This window comes from Microtus oregoni, unplaced genomic scaffold, assembly GCF_018167655.1.
Source record: "Microtus oregoni isolate MIOR12 unplaced genomic scaffold, Mior012 000016F_ref0000370, whole genome shotgun sequence".
Classification (NCBI taxonomy): domain Eukaryota; kingdom Metazoa; phylum Chordata; class Mammalia; order Rodentia; family Cricetidae; genus Microtus; species Microtus oregoni.
Genome location: NW_024543075.1, coordinates 22977015 through 23002320, shown reverse-complemented (window position 1 = coordinate 23002320; position 25306 = coordinate 22977015). Strand labels below are relative to the sequence as shown.

Sequence of the window (25306 nt, the reverse complement as noted above, 5' to 3'; positions counted from 1 at the left end):
GCCCAGCCACTGATGAAATCCCTGAGACAATTAAGTGGACAAAGGAAGGGTCTTGTTGGGTTCACTGTTTCAGAGTGTTGGGTCTTGGTGGCTAGAGCCTGCTGCTTTCTGCCTGGTGTAGTCCAGTGTGTCAATAAGGCATGATGTGGTCAGGAACAAAGAGAGGAAAAGGGAGGGCCTGGAGTCCTGGTATCTCTTTAATGTGACCCCAATGACCTAACACTGAGCCCTATGTTCTCCTGGTGCTACCATTTCTCAATAGCACTACGAACTGGAAAGCAAACCTTCAATGTGTGAATTTGCGGGGGGCACTCAATATCTAAACCCATCTTTATCGTAGCCTAAGCCCTTCTCTAAGGATACAGAAGAATCATCCACAAATGCACCACCTGCCTCTGGATAGGAACAGTGGTCACAACGTGGGATGTGTATATGCTGTGGATGGAAGTCTACAATGGTGAGGGTGTCCCCTGTCATGAAGGATGCAAGGAGGACTCCACCATCATCCCACTGCTGCATGAGAACATAGAGTACCAATGACATGTTCCTCAGGCTCAGTGCCACCCAGAGGCCATCCCAAAATGTGGACTGCAAGCCCAAAGGACAGTCCCATACCATTTCTGAGTGGGACCATTGCTTCAGTACTTCCAGAGAGGAGAGTGACCTGCCCATACCTGTCACAGAGGACAGAGAAATGACATCAGTGTGGCATTGCCACATGTTAGCATTCCAGAGCCGGGATAAATGTCACTTACAGTGTCCCTGTGCCAAGCCTTGCAGAGCTTCTCCTCCATCAGAGTACAGAGAATATGAGGTAGCAACATCGTGAGCCACAGTAACTGCACAGGGCAGGCTAGGAGCAGGGCTCAGAGCTATCTAGCTCGCCTAGCATGTCCAAGGCTCAGGGTTCCATGCCCTGCACCACAGAGAGACAGAGAGGGAGAGACAGTGAGAGTGGGAACCAAAAGAGGCAATGTGTGTTGTCGGATTCAGTCCTGGGCAAAAATATAAACAACGATAAACATAAAACAAAAATAAATAAATCAGCACAAGCCAACTGATGCCAGTAGAGGCAGGGGTCAGCCCCTAAAGCATCAACATATCCTTGACTTACCTGAAGTTCAGAGGCACACTCAGAGCCCACATAGGTGTTTTCTTTCTCTTGCTTTGCTTCAAGGACCCCTTATTCTCCCCTCTGCCCCTCAGGAATCGTCTCGGGTGGCATGCTAGTTAATTTTAACTGTCACCTAGTATCACCAGGGAAGAGAATATTAATGAAGAACTATCTAGATCAGGTTGGTCTGTGGGCCTGTCTTTGGGGATTGTCTTGACCGTGAAGGTAAGAAGACCCAGTCCATTGTGGGCAGCACCATCCCCTAGGCAGGTTGTCCTGAGCAGTGTCAGAGAAGAGAAAGCTAGCTGAGGGCAATCAAGCAAGTACCCATGCCTTTATCCTCTCTCTGCTTTTGACTGAAGTAATGGGCGATAACTTGGAGCTGTGAACCAGATAAGCTCCTTTCTCCCCTAAGCTGCTTTTCATCAGGGTATTTTACCACAGCAGCAGAAATGACGATAGGACAGGTGGATCCAGTCAGAGGGCATCCCGTGTCCCAGCCAGCCAACACACTCTATGAGCGCCTGCACATATTCGAGCACAGATCTGCCTGTGCACACAAGAAGTGCAAATACCTTGGTATGTGTCACCAGAAATGTTAGGAGACTCCAGATTGTGTCAGTGTAAACCCCACGGGTGTATAAAGGCATTCTTTTCCCTAGGGCTCACCCATTGTTGGTGTTATGAAACATTCTCACGACTGATGCATGGTTTCTCTGACCTAACGCTGATGAGTGTAAGTTTTAAACTTTAATTACTCTTTTTCATACTCTTTGTCTCCTGTGGGCATACATGTGACTCAAAGACAGAGATCTGTTACTTGGTTTGAGCCCTAAGGAGTGCCAGGGCCTAGAATAATACCTAAGAAATAGTTGACGATCAAAGAAGTACAAGGATTGGGCTGATATGTCCAAACTACAAGGAAAGCAAAAAGAGTGGCTTGGCCGGGCGGTGGTGGCACAGGCCTTTAATTCCAGCACTCGGGAGGCAGAGGCAGGCGGATCTCTGTGAGTTCGAGACCAGCCTGGTCTACATGAGCTAGTTCCAGGACAGGCTCCAAAGCTACAGTGAAACCCTGTCTCCAAAAACAAAACAAAAAAAAAAGTGACTTGTTTTTTAAGTCTTTTTTCCAAGCAGTTCCCTTCCTGGAAGGTGAGTCATATTACCACTTTCTTAAGGAACCCCTTAGAGGTCGCTTTAACATGCCCCCTGCCTCCTCTCCCTTCTGTCTGTCGTCTCTGTCTGTCTGTCTTCCTATCTGTCTCTCTCCATCTATGTCTCTGTCTCTCTGCACCCCCACTTCCCTCTCTCCTGCTAATAATCAGGTCCAAGGCCTCATCCATGCTAGGCAAGTACTCTGCAGCCAGCCTCAAACTGGCAATCCTCCTGCCTCTGCTTAGGGAACACTGGGATGACAGGAGTGGCTCTGCTGGCCGACTGTGTCACTCTGTCCCCTCTTCCTCTCACTTGAGTGCACACTATACATCAGCTCAACTGCGTCCAGTGAGTCTCCCCTTCCAGAAGGCAGTTCAGGAAGCCACCTTGGCTACCATTTCCGTCTGTCAGTGCCGAGCTTGTCACTCTGGGAGAACACCTAGACACTGGTATGTCACAGCCTTGGGTGAAGGAGGCACGGAGGTGCACTCGGAGGCAGCTGCCCCATTGCTACATTTGTGACTTTCCCAACGCCCACAGAAACAGGTGCAGAATGTCAGGTGTCCTTTGAGTGTATCAGTGAGCCATGGCTATAGTTTCTATTTCCAGATCTGCTCTGACTCACTGGGACTGCGCACACACCCCTCTGCCTTCTCATTACCTTCTCCGAGAAATGGGCATAATTATGTCTGTGCCAGCGTTCTTAAAAGGATGGACACAGAGAGACACATGAGAAAGATGCCTTGGAGGGATCTTGTGTCCTTGGATCAGCAGGTGCTTCAGCCTATGGCAAACACCAAGGGCTGCTGGGAAGATGAGCTTCTCCTAGGGTCCTGGGAATTAAACCCAGAGCCCCACACATACTGGGCAAGTATTCCACCACCAATCTATATGCCTGGGCCCTGTCTTTTTACTTTTTTATTTTGAGACATGTTCTCACTAAGTTGCCCCACCTGCCCCGAACATTGCTAGGTAGACATGGAACTCACAGAGACTTACCTGCCTCTGCCTCCCGAGTGCAGAGATTAAAAGCGTACGTAGCCATGCCTAGCCAAAAGGGTCTGGAGGGGCTCACAGGATGACCTATTTTTGAATGGTTTGTAAAGATACTTTTGGGAGAGGGGTCTCGGTGCTTCAAGATTGTTATTTCACACACATACTATCCACTTAGTGCTCACTGCTCCTCTCAGGCTGAGGTTGCATTGATCTCAGTGACAAAAGCCAGTGGACATAGTGTTACCTGTTCCACAAATAATGTCGCAAATGCTTCAGGAATTCAGCAGATGTCATGGTGACCTATAAGTGACAAATGACTCAGAAGCCATTGAACTGTTTGGGGGAACACAGGGAACCCTCCTTTTAATGTTAACACATACGATGGCACAGCGCTGTGGTGGGACTCTGAAATGTCCCAGAGGCTTGTGCTCTGACTACTTGCCTCCCTGCTGGTGACACTATCTGGCAGGGGGTGGAACCGTGATGAGGTGGGATCTAGTAGCATAGGCAGCTCTCTGAGGTGTGTTCCAGTCAGCTACCCCTGGTCCCAGCCTCTGTGTGTGTGTGTGTGTGTGTGTGTGTGTGTGTGTGTGTGTGTGAGTGTCTTGGTCCACCATGATGTTAGGAGCCCAAGCTACACACTCCAGCTGCCCAGTTTTTGCCACCATGTTGGACTGGAACCCTCTGAAACCGTGAGCTCAAATAAATCTTTCTCTCCAAAGGTTTAGCTGTTGAGTAACTAAAACACACAAAAAGGTAATAGCAAACTTTTTCACGTGAAGTGTCAAATAGTTAAATTTTCAGTTTTCTGAACTACATACACCTCTATCACATATTCTTCTCCTTGTAAGACCAGAAAATTAAGATCATGCTGGGCATTGTGGAACACACACCTTTAAATCCCAGCACTGGGGGCGGGGCAGAGGCGGGTGCATCTCTGTGTGTTCCAGGCCAGCCAGGGCTACACAGGGAGCTCTTGCCTCAAAACAAACAAGCAAACAAGCAAATAAATAAATAGAATTCAGTGAGCAAAGTGCTGGCCAAGAAAGCATGAGAACCTGAGTTTGGATTCCCAGTACTCATGGAAAAGCTGACCAGGGTGGTCCATAGCTATAAACCCAACTCTTGGGGGTGCCTAGACAAGTCAGGAGGCTCTGGGGGACCTGTTGGCCAGCCAGTCTAGCCCCAAACAGCCCTTGTCTCCAAAAGTATGACGGAGAACAGTAGTGGAAGATGCAGGATGTCGACTTCCAGCCTCCACTGGCACACCCACGGGTGAGTACTTGGACTCACACACATACAGGAGTGTAGAATTCGCTCTTGGCTTAAGGACATCACAAATACAGGCCACAGAAGTAGGTTCCGAGCTGAAATTTACAGACTCTTGCTATAACTGGGGAGTTTGTGGGGTGCACTGTTTCCAAGGGCCCACATATCGATGGTATTTATTTACTACTGACTTTCCTGGTTTACCCACCTTCCCATTTTTGGTGTCCCCTAAAGCCCCTGGAATTCTAATACACAATGTGTCTTGCTTGATTTAGTTCTAGTCTTATTTTACATTGCAAAGGTGCCTAAAGTGCCCCGCTCTGCCGGTGAGAACACCTTCCTGACGAACCCCAACACTTTGATATTTCCCTTTCTCTCTAGTGTGATGGTAGCTCAAGCCCGCCTTCTTACAACAAAGCCAGTATAGTAGTTTGTCCAGGAAGCCCTCATTGCTTCTGTCAACTGTGATACAGAAACAAGAAGATGCAGAGGATGGGGCGCACACAATCCTAGGACTGAAAAATCCAACGGGCATGCCCACAGAGCCTGACCCCTCCCTTAAACCCTCGGCACACCTGTAACCACAGTGCTTAGGTGACTGAGGTGGGAAGATCCCTTGAGCCCTGGAGTTCCAGACCCACATGGGGAGCATAGTGAGACTTCACCTCTTAAGAACAAAGGCTCCCCTTCAGCTTAGCTTGCCTAGCACAGCCAGCCCCACCTCTGGCCCTGACACTGGCTGATGCTTGAGAACAAAGCCTCAGTCATGGGCTGTGGCTCTCCAGCACAGACAAGAAGGTGGAAACTTTCTCAACAACCAGAACCGAGTCTACGCTCAGGTTAACCTGCAATTAAGTATCAAACTCTGGCTGCTCATACCTAGCTCCTCAGATTTGCTACAAAAATAAATACAGAAAATTTAGATGAAAGAATCTCTGCACTTTGCTGTGATCACAAAGTCAGATGTCAACAAAACAAAACAGCTAGTAGGGAAGCTGGTACAATGGGTTGGGTATAAAACATCCCCACGAATGGCCGAGTTAAAAAGGATGGGAGACACTTCCCACGGCTATTGCCATGCTGGGACAATTGCTGATTTTTTTTTCAAAGTTGAAAAAAATCTAGATATTTATTTAATGCAGAATCTCATACATGCAAAATGGCAATGAGTACATTTTATCCAAAGTTTACTGATCTATAGTTTACATAAAATAAAAATACTCTTTGGGGGCTGGAGAGATGGCTCAGGGATTAAGAGCACGTGTTGCTCTTCTAGAGAACCTGGGTCCATTCCCAGTACCCACATGGTGGCTCACAACTGTCAGTAGCTCCAGTTCCAGGGAATCCAATATCTATACTCACACAGACATTCACACACACACACACACACACACACAAATTAAGTATTTTAAATTAAAAAAATAATCCTTATAAATATGTAGATTAATGCATCCAAATTAACCACCATCCCAGGGCCATCTAAAATAAGTCCATCATCTCCAGAATGTTCTTCTGTGAAACTTTTTAGCCAACCCTTTCATTGAGACACAGCAGTCTCTAATCCACTGTCTCAATGAGTTAGTTCAGCATGACTGGGGCTTCCTAAGAGAGAATCTTACAGGGTGTTCTCTTTTGTGCCTGGCTCGTTTTCCTCCGATAACTGTCCATGTTGATCTGTGTATTAATCATTGATTCTTGTTTATTGCTGGATAGTATTCCATGGATGTGCATGGATAGGAATTTGAGCAGTCTCTCCTTTGAGACTATTGTGACTAAGGCTGCCATGAAGAGACATGGGTACCTTTGCTAATGCACACACTTTAGTTCTCTTGATAAATAAAAGTGGACTTAATGAATCGTGTGAGATGTCACTCAACTTAATTTTTAAGAGAGAATTGCTTAATTTAATTTTATTGCACTTATAATTTTTGTTTTGGGAGCTCCATGGTATATATGTGGGGGTCACAGGACAACCTGAAAGAGTCAGATCTCTCCTTTCACCATGTGGGTTCTGGGGAGCAAACTCGGGTTTTCTGGCTTCACAACGGGCACCTTTACCCACTGAGCCACCTTGCCAGCTCATTCACATTTATAGGTCTCTGTGCTGGATAATTTTATGTCAACTTGACACAAGCTAGAGACGTCTGAGATGAAGGAAAAGAGAGCCTCTATAAGATCTGCTATGGGCAAGCCTATAGGACATTTTCTTAGTTAGTGACTGATGTGGAAAGACCTAGCCCACTGTGGGTGGTGCCATCCCTGGGCTGGGGGTCCTGTAAGAAATCAGGCTGAGCAGGCCATGAGAGTAAGCCGGGAAGCAGCACCCCTCCATGGCCTCTGCATCGGCTCCTGCCTCCAGGTTCCTGGTTGAATTCCTGTCCTGACTTCCTTCAGTGATGAGCAAACAGTGATATGGAAGTGTAAGCCAAATAAACCCTTTCCTGCCCAACTTACTTTGGTCACGGTGTTTCATCAGAGCAATAGAAACCCTGACTAAGACAGTCTCCCAACTGTTTTCCAAAGTCATTCCACCACAGCTCCCAGCATGCGTGTTGCTTCACATCCTTACCAGCCCAGAGCGATTGGCCCTCCCATGGGTGGGACGTGGTACCCTACGGCAGTTTGATTTGGTTTTCTCAGGGAATAAAGACCCTGAGATATTTTTATTGTGTTTATAATCTTCTTTTATGATGTGTTTTTCAAGTCTTTTGACATTTATGCTATCTTATTAGTGTGTGTGTGTGTGTGTGTGTGTGTGTGTGTGTTTCTAGTGTGCATATGTGTGCAGTATGTCCCTTTGTGGTCACCCATGAGGAGGCCAAGGGAATATGTCAGTTGTCCCCCTCTATGACCCCTTGCCTTACTTTATTCCCCTGAGAAGGATCTCTCACTGGCTCTGGAGCTGAGGCTGGCAGCCAGCAAGTCCATAGGACCCCCTGGTTACAGGCGTATGTGTGGTCACATCCAGTTTTTCATGTGGGTTCAGGGAATTCCAACAGAGGTCCTCAAGCACAGCAAGTGCGCTTACACACTGAACCATGGCCAGCCTCCTTTGCCCATTTTGAAAAGCAACATTTATGTGTGAGGACACAGGTTCAACCCCCAGGACCACCAGGCAAAGCGAGGTGAGCTGGCTCTGAGGATGGTTTTTACTCTCTTCAAATAATAAAGTAGAGCTGGCATTGTTAGTTGTGGTAACTTAGGGGTACCGACCTCAGACAGGTGAATTTGGTGTTTTGGTGTTTCTGGGTGTTAACTAATACAGTCCCAGGCATTCTGGCAATGTTGTATGGGATTTTCATCCATGAACACAACAGGCAATGATCAGGGCGACTGATGCATCTATCACCTCAAAGGTTTATCATTTCTTTCTGCTGGAGGCAGTCACAATCCTCTCTACCCCTTTCTGAATATTCGATTAATTGTTAACAACTAGTAACCACTATACAAGAAATGGAAAGTCATTCCTCCCACCCCCTGCTAGCAGTCCCTCCTCCTTACTCCCTCCCTCATCACTGCCCTTCCCAGTCCTGGCTATGTGTCTGGGTGCGTTGTCTGCTTGTCTGTTTGAACATGTGTGCCTTGTGCATGCAGTGCCCATGGAGGCCAGAAGAGGGCATCAAATCCCTTGAATCTGGAGTTGCAGCTGCTTGTGAGCCTCCATGTGGGTGCTGGGAACCAAAGCTAGGTCCCCTGAAAAGCAGCAAGTGCCCCTGAGCCAGCTCTCTAGCCCAGTTTGCTTTCTCTTTTATAGATGAATAATGTTCCATTGCTTTTTCTTTTTCTGTTTTTGGTTTGAGTTTTGTTTACCTGTTTATATTTTGCTCGGGTTTACTTGTTCATATTTTACTCCTTCTTGTTTTGAGGTCCTCTCTTACTGTGTTAGCCTTGAATTTGCAACCCTTCTGCCTTGGCCTATCTCACCACCATAGCTGGCCATCACATTTTCTTTTTCCATTCGCCTGTGGTTGGTTACCTGAACTGACTCCGTGTTCTTGCTTACCTTCTGATTTGTAGGAGTCCCTATATATCTGGCATTCGAGTTCTCTGTCACACTTGTATGTCACAGGTGTCTTCTCTGCTTGCTTGTTCCTTCATTTTCTTAAAGGTGCAATTTTTCTGAGGATGGCAAATTCTAGGCAAGCAATATAGCAGTAAGCAACATCTCCAACCATTGGTTGACTGGTTTGTTCATTGATGGAGATGGGGGTCTTACTAAGTTTCCCCAGCTAGCTGTGAGCTAAGTACATACCCAAGACTGGCCTCAAGCTTCAGAGCCTCCTCCTTCAGCCTCCAGAGAAGCTGGGGTTACAGATGTGAGCCCAACATACAAAAGCAAAGACCTGGGAGGGTGCTCAGTTGGTAAAGTGCTTACCACACAGGAATCAGAGTTCAGTCCCAAGAAACCACATGAAAAGCTAGGTATGGTGACTCACACTTGTAATCCCAGCACCAGGGAGGAAGAGACTGCCCTGCTTGGGGACAGAGAGAGACCAGCCATCTTAGCCTGCTCCGAGTGTTCTTGGTCCGGGGGAGCACCTGTCTCAAAAATCAGGGTGGGTAGTGCTGGAGGAACAATAGCCAAGGTTATTCCCCACACACATACATACACACATAAAATAATATATATTGTGATTTAAAAACTAAAAACAAGTCCAGTGAGCAGTGTGTTGTCTGCGTGCCTGTTAATAATAAATAATAATAACAACAACAATAATAATAAAGAGATGAGGATTCAGCTCAGTGACAAAACACTTGCCTAGCATGCCATAGGTTTGATTCCCCAGCTTCATAAAAAAAATTATATTAAATTAAACATAAATTACAAGACAGTTATGATAGCATACACCTGAAATCCCAGAACTCCAAAAGATTGAATACTTAGGAGTTCAAGGCCCTTCTCAGGTTACTAGAAAGCTCGAGGTCAGCATTGAACGACAAGGTGGTCTCGGAACATAAATAAACAAATCAGCTCAGTGAAAACACAAATGTTGCATATTCTAAACGGATGCTGTACCTGACTGTATTCTGAGCCTGAGGCTCCACGGCTGAGCTGGGAGATTATCGAGGATCAGAGCTTCGACTTTCTCCTTGACTGAACCAGAAGGATTAAATGAGAATGGAAAAGATTAGGACCCAAGAGGAGCCCTTTGTTTCTTTCTTCCTGCCACAGACAATTCAGTGGAACCTAACACCCTGGTTCCTAGGAGGCCTTGGAGTGCTGGAGTGTTCCAGACAGGCCAGCCTTATTCTCTTTGCACTTACCAGCCATGAGAATAATGGGTTAGGGGAAAGTGACGGCCGAAGCAGCTGCAAATGGCCGGAAACAGTCCGTGTGTTGACACTATTACGAGCTGCTGTACACGCGAGCTGCTGTACGGTTTAGGAGAGCAGAGGACAGACCGGCTGAGGGACGCTGGAGCTGGAGAAGTCTGTAAATGCTCACCTTAGAGCCACAATGACTTTGGAGGCCATGGAATTTGATTCACACAGAGAATGAAGACCGCAGAAATGGCAAGGTCCCTGGTACTCTGGTTGCAGGAGGAAAGATGAGGGTGCCACTGTAGCCAGATTAGGCGTGAATACACTTGGACAGTGCAGAAAGGGGTGCCTGGCATGTTCTATTTGGCTGTTCCGTGGAGAGCTAAGTCTAACGCTGGAGGAAAGCTGCAGCCTTTCCCGCTCCCACAGCAAGCTTGAGAGTTTAAGGAAGGAGCCATCTCAGTGAGTAACTGTAACACAGGGTAAAGAGATGAGCTCCTCTTAACCTTCTAACAATTTGGATCAGCATGCATAAGAAAAAAACATCTTGGGCCCCACAGCCCTCAAAGGAATGGCTTCGGGCACAGCTAGGTCCAGATGCTGATCTGGCATCTTAGTGGCTTGAGGCTCTGCCATGCCCATATTAATTTTGTTCTATTGTGTGGTGACAGCAACTACTATGTCAGAAATCTCAGCTAAAGGGGAGGTCTCTTCCTCTGTTGTTCTAGCCTGAAGTGGCCGCATTGAGTTTCTGGGGTCTGCATGACAATGGCTAAGGAAGACATACATTCCCTAGGGTTAATGGCAGGGGCCATCCTGGCCACTCATGGAGAGGCCAGGGTTCCCCTGAACTGTTGGGGAAGGAGGAGGGGGTATGGATGGGATCAGCAAGTACCAAATGGCCCACCATAGTGTCCCAGTAGGAAGAGACTCTCATGAGAGAGAGAGTGTCATGCCAGCTCAGAGTCAGGATAGCTTCCAAGAGGAATAGCCTCTGCTGCCCTTAGAGGTGGACTAAGCTGGGACAGCAGGAACCCAGGGCTAGAGTGACTGCTGGGGGGAGGGCGGACTCCCTGAGGCTCACTCGTGCCATGTGGTGGCATCAGTTTAGTAATCTCTGCATGAGCTCTGCCTCCTGTGTCCCTAGGAGACAGAGCTAGAAAAGTCTAAGACTCTTCCCTGATCACCCAATGGTCTAAGACCACCACCCCAGTCCAACCTGACCTACGGAGGTGCTGAAGCATTCTTTCTAAGTTCAAGACTTAATACCCACCTCCCTTTGATTAGCAAAATGAACCAACTTTCTTGCCCCCCTCAGAATCTCCAACTTACGGGCAAGTTACATACATATAGAATCAGGATGACAGTCAAGTCTTGCTACTTTTGGTTTTTTAGACAGGGTTTCATATAGTCAAGCTGACTTTGAACTCACTATGTAGCTGGAAAGGACCTTGATCCTTCTGCACCACACACCCACTTTGTGTGGTACTGGGTCTCAAACCCAGGGCTTTGTGGTGCATGCTAGGCAAGAACTCTGCCCACTGAGCTACATTCCCAGTCCTAATTCTTTTCTTTTTTTATTTTCATGTTTTGTAGTGTTGGGATGGGAACTCAAGACCGATCTCTCTCTCTCTCTCTCTCTCTCTCTCTCTCTCTCTCTCTCTCTTCATCTCTCCCTCCTCTCTCTCCATCTCTCTCTCCTTCTCTCTCTCCCCCTTCCTCCTTCCTTCTGTCGCTCCTTCCCTACAGTTCTCCCTCCCCCTCTGTCTTCTCCCCCTCTTTCTGGCTGTGGAACCCAAAGCCTCCCTCAGGCAAGATAAGTACTCCCCCATGGCACTAGACCCCAGGCCCTTGCTTTTCATGAAGCAGGGTCTCACTCTGAGGCTCAAGTTGGCCTGTAACTCATGGCAATCCTTCTGCCTCAGCTTCCCAAATGATGAGATTACAAAAAGGCACCACTGTGCCTACTCAGAGACCTCATGTTTAACCATCACCCTCTCATGGTGCAGAGCCCCAGCCCTTGTGCTTGTCCCACTCGGAAGCTCAGCATTTCTGCTGGGTTATTTTAGCGGCACTAGGTTCCACTTGGTTGAGTCCGAAAGCCGTCAGTTCATGCCTCGCTTAGGATGGGCGAGCTCTGGACTTTGCATGCTTTTTTTTTTTTCACCGTTTCAGCAATTCCGTAAATTAGCTGTGGCCGGACTTGGGACGGAGATCGGTGACAGAGCATTTGCCTAGCATGCATAGGGCTCCAAGCTTAGCTCCTCTGAAGAAAGGGAGTGAGGAGAGAGATGGCTCAGCAGTTCAGGCTCTTGCTACTTGAGCCTGATGGCCTGGCTTCAGTCTCCAAGACTCACATGGTAGGAGTGAGCAGACTCCTGAAGGTTGTCCACAAGCATGCACTGGCACACTTGCACACACACTAAATTCAATAAATAAAACAAAAATTTTAAGATAGGGTAATTTTTTAATGAAATGAAAGAAACAGATATGTCAACATTTATACGTGGGAAACCTGAGCTGAGAAATTTAGCAACTGGTCCATCATGATGGGCATTCCCTGGGGGCAAAAAAAAATCTCAGTCACTAGGATGGGCATGGTGGTGCTTGCCTGTAATCCCACAATGAGCAGGAGGCAGAGACAGGGGGATAGAGGTAAATCCAAGGCCAGCATGGGCTGGGGGAGGGGAGCAGAGGGCCAGGCGGAGCATAGACACCTTGTCTGATTTGTTCATCACTGAGTCCAGAGACACTAGTTCATTTATGCTGTGGTCACTCAAAAAGGGCTTTCTGTTCGGTGGACAGAGAGGTGGAAGGGTAGATGGCGGGTGGCAAAAGGAGGGAGGGAAAAAGGGCTGGACCATGTAACCAGTCTCCTGGCCTGTGATTTCCCCAACAGTGTCCTGTCTGATGGCATCCCATGTCCTAGCAGGTGCCACCATGCCAGTGAAGAAGTACTTGCTGAAGTGCCTGCACCGGCTGCAGAAGGGCCCGGGCTATACCTACAAGGAGCTTCTCGTGTGGTACTGTAACAACACCAACACACACGGCCCCAAACGCATCATCTGCGAGGGCCCCAAGAAGAAGGCCATGTGGTTCCTGCTCACGCTGCTCTTCGCCTGCCTGGTGTGCTGGCAGTGGGGCGTCTTCATCCAGACCTATCTGAGCTGGGAGGTCAGCGTCTCCCTCTCCATGGGCTTTAAGACCATGAACTTCCCGGCGGTCACCGTCTGCAATTCCAGCCCCTTCCAGTAGGTGGTCCCTGGAGCAGAGCCGGCTCGACTCTTCCCTTTTTTTCTTTCCTCCTTTCTTTCCCATTTCTCCTTTCTCTCCATAGACCATTTTGTTGCTTCCCTTTTCTTTCCCTTTTTTTATTCCACTTTTTGCAACATATAAGATGTTTTAAAAAATCCTAAGCTTCCTCCACTTAAAGAGAGTCACAGTGTATCTAGATCTAAGTAACTTTGGAGTGGGAAAAAGGTCAACCTCTGGCGTGTGCCTAAGGCACTGTCCATCTCCTATTTAAAATAGTTTATTTAGCCACCCCCCAGTACTTCCTCTCCATTCTCTCTGGTTCCTCCCTTATCTCCCACCTCTTTGTCCTGTGTGTGCTCTCTCCTCCTCCTCCTCCTCCTCCTCCTCCTCCTCCTCCTTCTTCTTCTTCTCTCTCTCTCTCTCTCTCTCTCTCTCTCTCTCTCTCTCTCTCTCCCCTTCTGTTTACTTAGTGCTGTCTGGGTGTGCATGGGTGTAGGAACATCTACAGAAGCACAGGCAGCCTCTTAGGGTCCAAACCTCTGAAGGAAACTGATCTACCCTCCCCAGCGGCCATCAGTTTCTGATAGTTACTCAGCTAGCTGTGGAATCTCACGACCCCCTCTCCCTTCCAGGCTGGGATCTTGGCTTGATCTTGTGCAGCTCTTGCTGTGAGTTCACAGGCACAAATGTGCAGTCACATCCAGCAAATGTTTCCTTACAGACATTGACTCCCCCACCTCCTCCTCGTGCTGATACCTGAGCCTCAGTGAGAGGAGGTTCAGGGTTTATCATTATGACCAAGGCTCACTAATTAGCATAGCCTGGCAGGCTTCCAAGCCCCAGGGATCCATGTCTCTCCAGAACACCAGTCCTGGGATTTCAAATTTGTTCTGCCACACCTTTTCATATAGGTGCTGGGGACCAAACTCGGGTCCTCATACTCATAGGTCAAACAGTTTACCAACTAAGCCAACTCCCCAGCCCTTCATGCCTGCAGCTACATACATGTCTATAAGCCAGATATGGTGGCACACATCTATAACCTCAGCATTCAGAGGCTGAAGCAGGATGATGAATTCCGGGCCAACCTGGGCTGTACAGCCAGAACCAGTCTCAAAAACAAGGCCACATACAGTGTAAATGGCGCTTCCTGTTTTCCGCAATGCCACATCTAGATCCTGCATTTGTGTTTACTGAGCATCTACTGTTGAGCACCACTGTTCGCATGCTGGAAATTTTAGCACCAAACAGAACCAACCCCCCGCCCTCCGCAGAGGAAACCTGTCAGAGGAAACAACCATTAGGGTTTTTTTCCATACTGGAGTTGGAGAGATGGCTCAGCAGTTAAGAGCACCAACTACTCTTCCAGAGTACCCAGGTTAAAATCCCAGCACCCCCATGACAGCTCACAATGGTCTGCAACTCCAGCTCCAGGGGATACAATGCCCTCTTCTGGACTCTTTGGGTACCGGGCATGCACATGGTGCATAGATATATATACAGTCAAAACACCCATAGACATAAAACAATTTAAAAAAAAAAAAAAAGAAAAGATACGTTGGAGGCTGGAGAGACAGTGCAGGGGCTAAACACACTTGTTTTTCGAGAGGATCAGATTCCGTTCCCAGCACCCACATGCACTTCACATCCATCTAAACTCCAGGTCCAGAGAACCTGAAACCTTCATCTGACTTCCACGGGCACTTGAAAGTGTTCAGTGTACATTCACACATGTTGGAAAAATACTCATGAACATAAACTAAAGTAACATTTTTTTTTTAGATTTTAAGCCCTAAACTTTAAAAGATTTTTCCAAGAATACTGAGTTATTACTCTGACGATCAAAAAACTCATCCCCACTTCCCCCAGTGCTTGGTCTGATCATGCCTAGGGGAACTGGTACAATTCTTTCATGTACAGCCCTCCTGGAGACAGGCATTCCTGTAGCAACCCCAGTTCACAGGTGAGGGAATCCATCTGCAGAGGGGTGAGCACATCTGTTCAACCACCCAGTGTGAGAAACCTGGTCTAACTCCAGAAGGGCCACTTTGTAACCACTCTGCCATGCTGTCTCTTACACAATGAGAAGGCTTCAGGGTGTGATGACAAATAGACCCCCATCTAACCAGGACTGGGGGCACAGGTAGGCAGCCAGTCAGTAAAAAAACTGTCTAAGGCTAGCCAGGAGGGATAGAGGCACTGTTCAGGTGTGCAAAGGCCTGGGGGTAAAACAGCCTGGAAAATTCAAGAGTGGAATGACAGAGGATATTCTTGTCCAAAGGAAAGTTCTAGAAGAGAGTTCACACTTTGTGGTTACCTTCCCAGTCCTCCAAAGTTTCTTAGACTTTGGTATTTGTGTGTGGAGATCAAGGGTCAGCCTTGGGGTAATTTCTCAGGGAGCAGCACATGTTGCGTTTGGAGACAGGGTTTCTCTGTGGGACTGGGCTCTCCATGGGAAGCTGCCTGTCTCCTTGTTCCCAGCACCGGGTCTAAAGTGCAGTGTAGTCCACCATGCGTATCTGTTTACATGAATGCTGGGGACCTAACTCAGTCCTCCCGCTAAGCACTTTAACCCCTGAGCCACTGCCTCAAGCCCTAGAAGGTCCATCTTTTTTAGAGGGTTTCCTCTGCTTGAGTAGCTTTTGGGAGCCTAAGAGAGCCCAAGGCATTAACCACCTGGCTCAAGTAGCATGGCCTGCAATCCCAACACCTAGGAGGCTGAGGCAGGAAGATCTTGAGATCAGGGCAAGCTCAGACTACAAGTGAGACCTAGTCTAAGAAACAGCAGAGACTGTGCTCGCTTTGGCAGAACATATGGAACAACACAGAGAAGATTAGCATGGCCCCTGTGCAAGGCTGACACGCCATTCGTGAAGGGTTCCATGTTTCTGCTATCAGGAAGTGTGTCAGGGTGTAGCTCATCCAGAATAGCAGATCACAGTTTTTTGTGCCCAATAATGGCTGCTTGAACATCCTTGAGGATGAAGTTCTGGTTGCTGGGTTTGGTTGAAAGGGTCTTGAGATTCCTGGAGTCCGCTTTAAAGTTGTTGAAGTAGCCGATGGCTTCCTTTCAACTCTGTACAAAGGCAAGAAGGAAAGACCAAGATCATAAAATTTGACAATGGAAACAGTAGTCAATTCTCATATTCTGAAAAAATAAAAACAGCAGAGACTGGCAAGATGGCTCAATGGTTAAGAAAGTTTGCAGTGGACCCAAGTTTGTTCCCAGCACCCACATTGGATGCTCACAACTGAGGATAATTCCAGCCCCAGGAATCAAATGCCCTCTTCTGGCCTCCATGGGCACAACATACATGTAGTACACGCACACACACACACACACACACACACACACTCACATGAACACACACACAGAGAGAGAGAGAGAGAGAGAGAGAGAGAGAGAGAGAGAGAGAGAGAGATTATTAATACAATAATATTAGAAACCACCGCAATTCTTTCTGAGGGAAACTTTTTTTAAAATTGTTTTTATTGAGCTATATATTTTTCTCTATTCCCCTCCCTTCCTATCCCCTCCCCTTCTACCCTCTCCCATGGTCCCCATGCTCCCAATTTACTCAGGAGATTTTGTTTTTTTCTACTTCCCATGTAGATCAGATCCATGTATGTCTCTCTTAGGGTCCTCTTTGTTGTCTAGGTTCTCTGGGGTTGTAAACTGTAGGCTGGTTTTTCTTTGCTTTATGTCTAAAAGCCACTTATGAGTGAGTACATATTTGTCTTTCTGGATCTGGGTTACCTCACTCAATATAATGTTTTCTAGATCCATCCATTTGCCTGTCATTTTTTTCTGCTGTGTAGTACTCCATTGTGTAAATGTACCACATTTTCCTTATCCATTCTTCAGTTGAGGGGCATTTAGGTTGTTTCCAGGTTCTGGCTATGACAAATAATGCTGCTATCAACATAGTTGAGCACATATGCTTGTGATATGATTGAGCATCCTTTGGGTATATACCCAAAAGTGGTATTGCTTGAAATAGGTTGTTTCCTAATTTTCTAAAAAATCACCATACTGATTTCCAAAGTGGCTTTGCTAGCTTGCACTCCCACCAGCAATGCAGAAGTGTTCCCTTTACCCCACAATCTCTCCAGCATAAGTTGTCATCAGTGTTTTTGATCTTGGCCATTCTGACAGGTGGAAGATGGAATCTCAGAGTTGTTTTGATTTGCATTTCTCTGATGACTAAGGATGTTGAGCATTTTTGTTAAGTGTCTTTCAGTCATTTTAGATTCCTCTGTTGAGAGTTCTCTGTTTAGGTCTGTACTCCATTTTTTATTGGATTATTTGTTCTTTTGATGGCCAATTTCTTGAGTTCTTTGTATATTTAGGAGATCAGCTCTCTGTCCAGTGTGGGGTTTTTCTGTTGTTTTGTCTTGTTGACCATGTTTTTAGCTTTACAGAGCTTCTCAGTTTCAGGAGGTCCCATTTATTAACTGTTTCTCTCAGTGTCTGTGCTACTGGGGTTCTATTTAGGAAGTGGTCTCCTGTGCCAATGCATTCAAGGAGGGACACTTTCTTACCCTTCCCACAGGGCCTGGTCACACTTCTAACATGGAGCCCCTGGGGGGAGGAGGGAAGACAGAAGCCACCTTCACAGTCTCACCGCCTCTCCATCCTATGATTGGTCCTGGTCCTCAGGTCACAGACCTGCCCCCTCTCCACCCTCTTCCTCTACTGAGAGGAGGCTTTGAGGGGAACCCCTGAGCATAACCCCCCATCCTGCTGCTGGAGCCCACCACCAAACTTGAACTCCAGCTTCAGCCCTGCCCCTTATTCCCAGGGTCATCCAAGAAATCAAAGTGGCTTCCAAGAGCCAGCCTCCCTGTCTGCGGGTGGGGATGGTGACAAACTGTGACAAAGAGCAACGGAAAGAAAGAGCCCCACACATCTGACCCATGACACATCATCAACAGACAGCTCTTCACTGCCAGGGGCATTCGCGGCTGTCTCTGCCTCTGTCGCCTCGCACATAGACGATGTTGAATATGTATTGGTGAATGAGAGAACTGAGTGGACAACAGAGAGACACGTGGGTGCCGTGGGAGAGAGGTGGTGTCTGAGCTGAACCCAGGGCACCACACATGCTGGCAAGCATGCTATCCCTAGGACGTGTCTCTAGCCCTTTAAGAAATACAGAGCGAGGCAGGATCTCACTACATTGCCCAGACAGGGTTTGAATTTACGCTCCTCCTGCCTCGCCTCCAGCATAACTGGGATTACAGGTGTGCATCACCAGGCCCTGGTGTGGCAACAAGTTCCTGTACTCTGGCGTGCAAGAAGACCCCAAGCTCTGCGTGCTCTTTCTGTGGTGGCCCCTTGCCCACCTGACCCAATCTCTTCTTACTTAGGTACTCCAAAGTCAAGCACCTGCTGAAGGACCTGGATGAGCTGATGGAAGCGGTCTTGGACAAGATTCTGGCTCCGGGCACTGGTCACACCAACACCACCAGTGCCCTGAACTTCACCATCTGGAATCACACACCCCTGGTCTTCATTGACGAACGGAACCCTGACCACCCACTGGTCCTCGACTTGTTTGGGGACAGCCACAACAGCAGCAGTCCAGCCCCAGGAAGCGTCTGCAATGCCCAGGGGTGCAAGGTGGCCATGAAGCTGGTAAGTTCCCCAAGCACAGGCCCTCCAGAGAGGTTGGTGACAATCTATTTTCATTAATAATCTAAGATTTGCTGAGAGGACCCAAGCCTGTTTTGTACATATGCAAAGGATTAAAGGGGTGTGTGGATGTATTTGCAGGTGTACCTGTCATGGGGGAGTAGGGGCGGGGGCCAGAGGACAACCTCAGATGTCATTTCTCCATAGGCGAGGCTAACTGACCAGCAAGCCTGAGAAATCTGTCTGTCTCTACCTCCCCAGCTCTGAGTTTACAAACAAACCCCTTTTCACCGTATTTTTAATTATTTTTCAATTTATTTTATTTTATGTATATGAGTGTTTTTGCTTGCGTGAATGTCTATGCATCATGTATGTGCCTGGTGCCTATGGAGGTCTGAAGAGGGTGCTGGATTCCCTGGAACTGGAGGTGTAGATGGCTGTGAGCCACCATAGGGTGCTGGAATCAAACCGGGGTCTTCTGGAAGAACAAGTGGTCTTAGCCTCTGAGCCAGCTCTTCAGCCCCTGTCTGGGTTTCTCATGTGACTTCTGAGGATCCAACTCAGGTTCTCCTGCTAGTGCTACCAGCACTTTATCAACCGGAAGACTCCCTGAGCCTTGCAAGCATTTATTAAAAAGTAAAAATGGCTGGTGTGTTGACTGAGACCCTGGGATGAGAGTGATGCAGCTCAAACGAGTTTCTGCACGAGTTTGTGCAAAGCAGGGAGCCATTGGCACATGTCACAAAGATGTCCAGAACCCATCCGGGTCCAGGCATGCATGGATCCAGGCACTCAGGGGCTTTCATGAGAACTCATTGCCCTCCATCTCAGCTCAGGCCTCGTGTCCTCCCTGCAGACATCACAGCAATCTCTCCCCACAGTTTCTCTTTCTCCGTAGAGCCAGTCAAACGCCTTGGGCTAACTCCTCTGGTCACATCTCAGCTTAAATCACAGTGGGCTACGGGACCGCCTCCAGTGATTGGCCACTTCTGGATCACATGCTCTGGAGTCAGAAGTGATATCAGTTTCACAAGGATTGACTAGGGAGGACGCAGTCAGAGACCAAGAAACCACTGCCCACATTGAGGCTGAGGTGCCACCGGCTCGTACAGCCCCAGGGGGAGAAAGCCTCATCTGGGATCTCCGAGAGCTCTGTCACGAGCCAGACCATGATCCAGATGTCACCCCTGGAGAGCCCACGGATGCAGTTCAGGGCCCCAGGCCTGCATTGTCGGCAGCATCCCTGGTTACCCTGAGGGTCAGCCTTGGCATTAACAAGGGTCAGGTGTGCAGCCTCCAGAGGGGCAACTGTTTGCCTTGCACTAGCAACCTGCTCACAGCCTCCAAAGCCCCCAGCAAATGGCCGGGAGCCCAGGAGTGGATGCCACACTTTAGGCTGGGGTCACAGGTTACGTGTCTGAGAATTCAGTCCAAGCCTATATGTTCACTAGCTCTTAGGGCGACCGCAATGTCCGTGTTTGTCCATGTGTGTGCATGTGTGTACATGTATGTGTGTGAGTGTATGTATGTGTGCGTGCATGTGTGTATGTGTTTGTGTGTGTGAGTGTATGTATGCTTGTGTGTGAGAGTATATCTGTATGTGCCCATGTGTGTTTGTGTGTCTGTATTTGTAGTCATATTTGTTTGAGTATGTCTGTGTGTACCCATGTATGTTTGTGTGTCTGTGTACCCAGGTGTGTTTGTGCATCTGAGTGTGTGTGCTTGTGTGTCCATATGTGTTTGTACCCATGTGTGTTTGAATGTGTACCCCTGTGTGTGAGTGTGTATCTTTGTATGCCTCTGTATGTGTAATGTGTCGGAGAGGAGCCATATCTCTGTACATATGTCCCGTGTCCATGCCTATGAGTACCAGTGGTGGCTGTGTATGTCCAGCCTGGAGTTGCCCCTGAGTATGGGTGAGTTAGGATTCTAGCGCATTTCCCGCCACCAGGGTGAAGCCATGGGCAGCTGACGTGGCGTTGCCCTTCCCTGCTGGGTTCAGGAACCCCTCTTCCCTTCCACAGTGCAGCGACAATGGGACTGTGTGCACCTTCCGGAACTTCACCAGTGCCACCCAGGCCGTGACCGAGTGGTACATCCTGCAGGCCACCAACATCTTCTCACAAGTGCCTCGAAAGGACCTGGTGGGGATGGGCTATGCCCCTGATCGCATAATCCTAGCCTGCCTCTTTGGGACAGAGCCCTGCAGCTATCGGTGAGAGCAACTCCTGTTCCCTGCTCTAACAGACAGAATGAGTTAGGAGCCTGGCCTGCTAGGGGTCAGACCCACCCAACTCTACAGTAGCTGTTTACGGCACACAGGCTGATCTGTGCCTCTGTGTCTTGCTGCAGCTTGTTGGAGATGGGTCTGAGATAGGCTCAAGTCGGTAAGGAAGGGCAGATGAGGAAGGCAGATAAGAACAGGCAAGGATGTGATGACTTTGGGGGAAGTCTGGGCTTGGCCTGATTCAGGAGAGGAGCTGCTGTGTGCATGAATAAAAACACAGAGCTGTTCCACTGGCAGTGGGTCTAGGCCGTTCATAATGTTCCCAGCAGTCAGACTTGGCTGTTGGCCACCCCAGGAACAGGGGCCTTGGGTCATTAGTCTACAATTCCCAACAGCTGAGGGATGGTACAACCACCTGATGGCATATCTGGGTGGGCACCTGATGGCATATCTGGGTGGGCACCTGATGGCATATCTGGGTGGGCACCTGATGGCATATCTGGGTGGGCACCTGGCATTGTCTGGCTTTTGTTTTCTTTTCTCTAAAACAGGAAAACCCTTTTACCCGCCGCTTCAGGTGTATAGCTAGGTCCACACTGGCACATAGAGTAGAGTCTATGAGGGCTGGAGTGCCTCCTCTTCCCTATAATGAGCCTTCATGGTGAGAGAGTGGCAGAGGGGCAGGGGATGACAGTGACCCAGGAAGTCTGGGCTATCTTCCAGCTTGTCCACAGAAGCCTGTCTCCTTCGCCTGGACATGGCGACTGTGTCCTCCTGGTCTGAGATCTCACTTCAGTTCCCAATTCTGTGGCTACACTGGGCCACCTTCCTAAATCTCATGCTTGGGTGTATGGCTTGCATCCAGGTTCATTTTCCAAGAACCATAGGCTCAATCCCGAACCTTCCACAGGCTCAGCCAAGCATTGGCCGAGAGCTACAGATCCTCTGCCCTCCTCTCTACTCAGGTGTCTTGGCAGGCATCTTGCACATAGTATCATGGAGTTGCCAATCAAACCAAAAGTGATGGTATAAACCTGTGGTCTTGGCCCTCAGGAGGCAAAGACAGGAGGACCAAGAATTCCTTGGCTACACACATACACACACACACACACACACACACACACACACGCCATGCAATATAGAACCAGTGTCCCATAATGCAAATCAGAAAGACGGTGGTCCCCATGGTTGTAATAATGGCATGGTGATACCCCATTGAAAGGACAGGCCTGCCTTGAGGCAGGTTGGATTTCACCTAGTTATTCTTATGACTAAACCCACATTTGATAAGGAATTCAAATTCAGTCATGATGCATTGTTTACTGGACCTCCTATGGGCCAAACTCTATTCTGAACACTTCTCACATATGAAATTATAATTCATCCCGGCAACAAGCCATGAAGGGTACTATTTTTCCCACTTGCCTCAAAGAGGTTAAGTCACACCACTGGTAAGTGGTAGAATCAGAGGCCTCTATAATTCATGGAAGATGGAGCTCAGACACCCAGGCATGGCGGCAGATGCCTGTAGTCCCAGCAGGTGAGACAAGGGAGCAGGAGTTCAAGGCTGTGCTGTGTGAGACCCTGGGAAGAAAGAGAGATGGGGCGGGGTTGGGAGGATAGGGGAGGGGAAAGGGGAAGAATGAAAAGAAAGAAAACAAAGCTATCTGAAGTCACCCTCCCCACCCACTCCTTTTAAATCTCCCAAGCCAAGCCTCTGAACAAAAGGGGCCACCCAGCCACCTTGTCACGAAACCATAGCCAACCTGCATCTGGGCTGTCCCTTACTCCCCAGCTTCCTGAGTGGGAACTGAGTGGAACTGTGACCTTGCCTTCTACTGTCCTGGGCTCCTGATGCTCCTATCCCTGGCCTCCTTGCTCTCTGGTTCTGTGCCCTCTCTTGGCCATATAAATGTTCCTCCGAGGAAAGATTCAGAGTTAGGAGCATGCATCAGAGCTACGCCGAGACATCATGCAGTCTAGATTTGAACATTAGCCAGCACTTGCGTGTTCAGACACTCCCACCCCAACCACTTAGCTTCTCTCTCTCTCTGTCTGTCTCTGTCTCTGTCTCTCTCTGTATACGTCTTTGTCTCTCTCTCCCCTATCACTTCCTATTCTTTTATTAATTCATATGCAATTGTCAGTCAGACAACACTTGCCTTAGTAATGTCTGTCCAAGTGACTACCAGGGAAAGCACCAGCCATCTCCACCAAGGTGACAAATTGTGCCATTGTCACTGTACAGTGTTTCAGAATAGCCAGCTTAACCTTGTGTCTCTTAAGCTTGTCCTTAGGATCATTAAGACACCTTCCTTTTCTTAACCCCTCCTCAACAGAAGCTAAGTAGGGAGGGACTCCTTCTGAATGCTGTAGTCAGACAAAATCCAGCCGCCATTTGTTCCTTATCTTGAATTCTGGCCTTAGCATTCTCTTTAGTGTCCGAGGGCTTAGCCTCCAGTGTCATGGTGTTTCCTGTAAGGATCTGCCATGATCTCTCATGGCTTCAAGGACTGACCTCACTGGGGAAGTGAGGGAATGAAGAAAGAGCAGACACAGACACAGAAAAGCTGTCATCGTGTGGTGTGGGCTCTCAAATGGAGAAGCTGCAGCATCCTGGAGGCTCAGCGTCTTCAAGATGTACATCTGAGCAGGGAGGTGGGATTATGACATACGACTGAACAAGGAGACGGCTTATTACATACAGCAGAACAAGGCAAGTTATTACATACAGCAGAACATGGAGGTGAGGTTATTACATACAGGTGAACAAGGAGGGAGATTATTACATACAACTGAACAAGGATTATTACATACAGATAGACAAGTAGGCCTGGCTTATGCCCGCTAGATCCAGGAGATATGTTTAGCTGATCTTGGTAGGAGCAGTCTCTGTCGGGAAGGAGTCTTCAGGCCTGCTCCTCAGAGGGAGAAAGCTATGGTGGGATTTTCTGCACACTGCCAACATTTGCGCTCAGCCCTGAGGAAGGCTGTCTGTCCTTCTGGGCCTCCCCCAGAGAAGGCTTGGCCACCCCCATGGTTCTGCATCACTGGGGTACTTGACAAGGCTGTGCCCATGTCAACAACACGCATTCTCTCAAGACTTCACCCACTTCCTACAAGGGCCTTTACAAAAAACGTCTGCATCTTGGCAGTGACTGCACCCCAAACGACAGATCAGAAAGTCACTTAGCTTCTCTATGGGTCCATTTCCTTATCTAAAGATGAGCAGCTCCTGCGAGAACTGAATGAGTGGGCTGGCAGTAAAGGCTTAGAGCTGTGCCTGGGACCCAGGACGCGCTCCCACCTCATTGTAAAAAGCAAGCTGATTATGGAATTCCTTCGTATTTGTTGAAAAGTGGCAGACAGGGCACTGAGGAGATGGCTCAGGGGATAACATCACATCTATGCAAGCAAGAGGACCTGAATTTGAATCCCTGGAACCCATGTGAAAAGCTGGGCATGGCTGCACATTCCTGCAGCCTCAGCACTAGGGACAGAGGCAGGAAGATCCCTGGGGCTTGCGAGCTGACGGTCTGACTCCAGACACACAACACACACGTGCACATGTGCACACATGCACCATACACATATACACACACACCACACACATATAAACCCCATGCACACACATATAAACTACACACACCCTGCCAAAACCGGAACATAGAACTCTGACCCCTTGGCCAGTGATCTCTTTCCTTAGCATTCTGCCTCTCAATTGTAATCTGTCAAAATTAAGAAGATGAATGTGATATAGGTCAGCGGTAGAGGTTCAGAGTCCCTAGCACATAAGGGTCCTGGGTCAGATCCCCAGCACTGCAAAAGCAAACAGCTAAGTATGCAAACTTGCGTCTCTAGGAAGGAAGCAACCTGCTTTGTTCTGATTTTATCCATTTTCCCACGCGACATTTTCCTGCCAAGGACTCCATCCAGGAGGACAGGTGGCATTGAACACGGAACCTCTTTGGTAGGACCATTTCTCCGACTTCTGTGAGGGGGTGACCTTGAGTGCTTTAGAGCACTGGTTGGATGTCTCAGGGGAAGCCCTTGATGTGGGTGGACCTGTTTGATCTTAGCAGGAGTGACGGGCTGGCAGAAGCCTGCCCCAGAGGACACCTGATGCCTATAAGGAATCACAACCCGTGGAGCATGGTAGCCAGGTTATAGCACACACAGCATCATCTTCCTCACTTGGGTATTTCCTTCCCTTATTCTGGAAGTGAGTTTTATGATTTGATGGAGGAAGCGAATGATCACAAGATGTGGGGGAGTGGGCTAGTAGACTCATGGATGCTAGAAGCCTAATCTCAGGCCTAACGCTTTGGCAGTTAATACTTCACCAGTGGAGCCATTTTTCCTACCTCTTCCCCCCTTCCCTTCCCTCTCTTAT

General features: G+C 48.3%; 1 protein-coding gene and 1 pseudogene across 2 annotated transcripts in view; both read left to right on the top strand.

Moving 5' to 3' along the window:
* Scnn1b (sodium channel epithelial 1 subunit beta) overlaps positions 1-25306 on the top strand; it is a 63651-nt gene that overhangs the window by 25295 nt on the left and 13050 nt on the right. For both annotated transcript variants that reach the window (XM_041666915.1, XM_041666916.1), the window contains exons 2-4: positions 12729-13047; positions 18422-18689; positions 20711-20901. In XM_041666915.1, the coding sequence (XP_041522849.1) occupies positions 12737-13047; positions 18422-18689; positions 20711-20901 (770 nt within the window). In that variant the 5' untranslated portion in view covers positions 12729-12736. The remainder of the gene's footprint in view (positions 1-12728; positions 13048-18421; positions 18690-20710; positions 20902-25306) is intronic.
* LOC121458169 lies at positions 15845-15941 on the top strand (annotated as a pseudogene).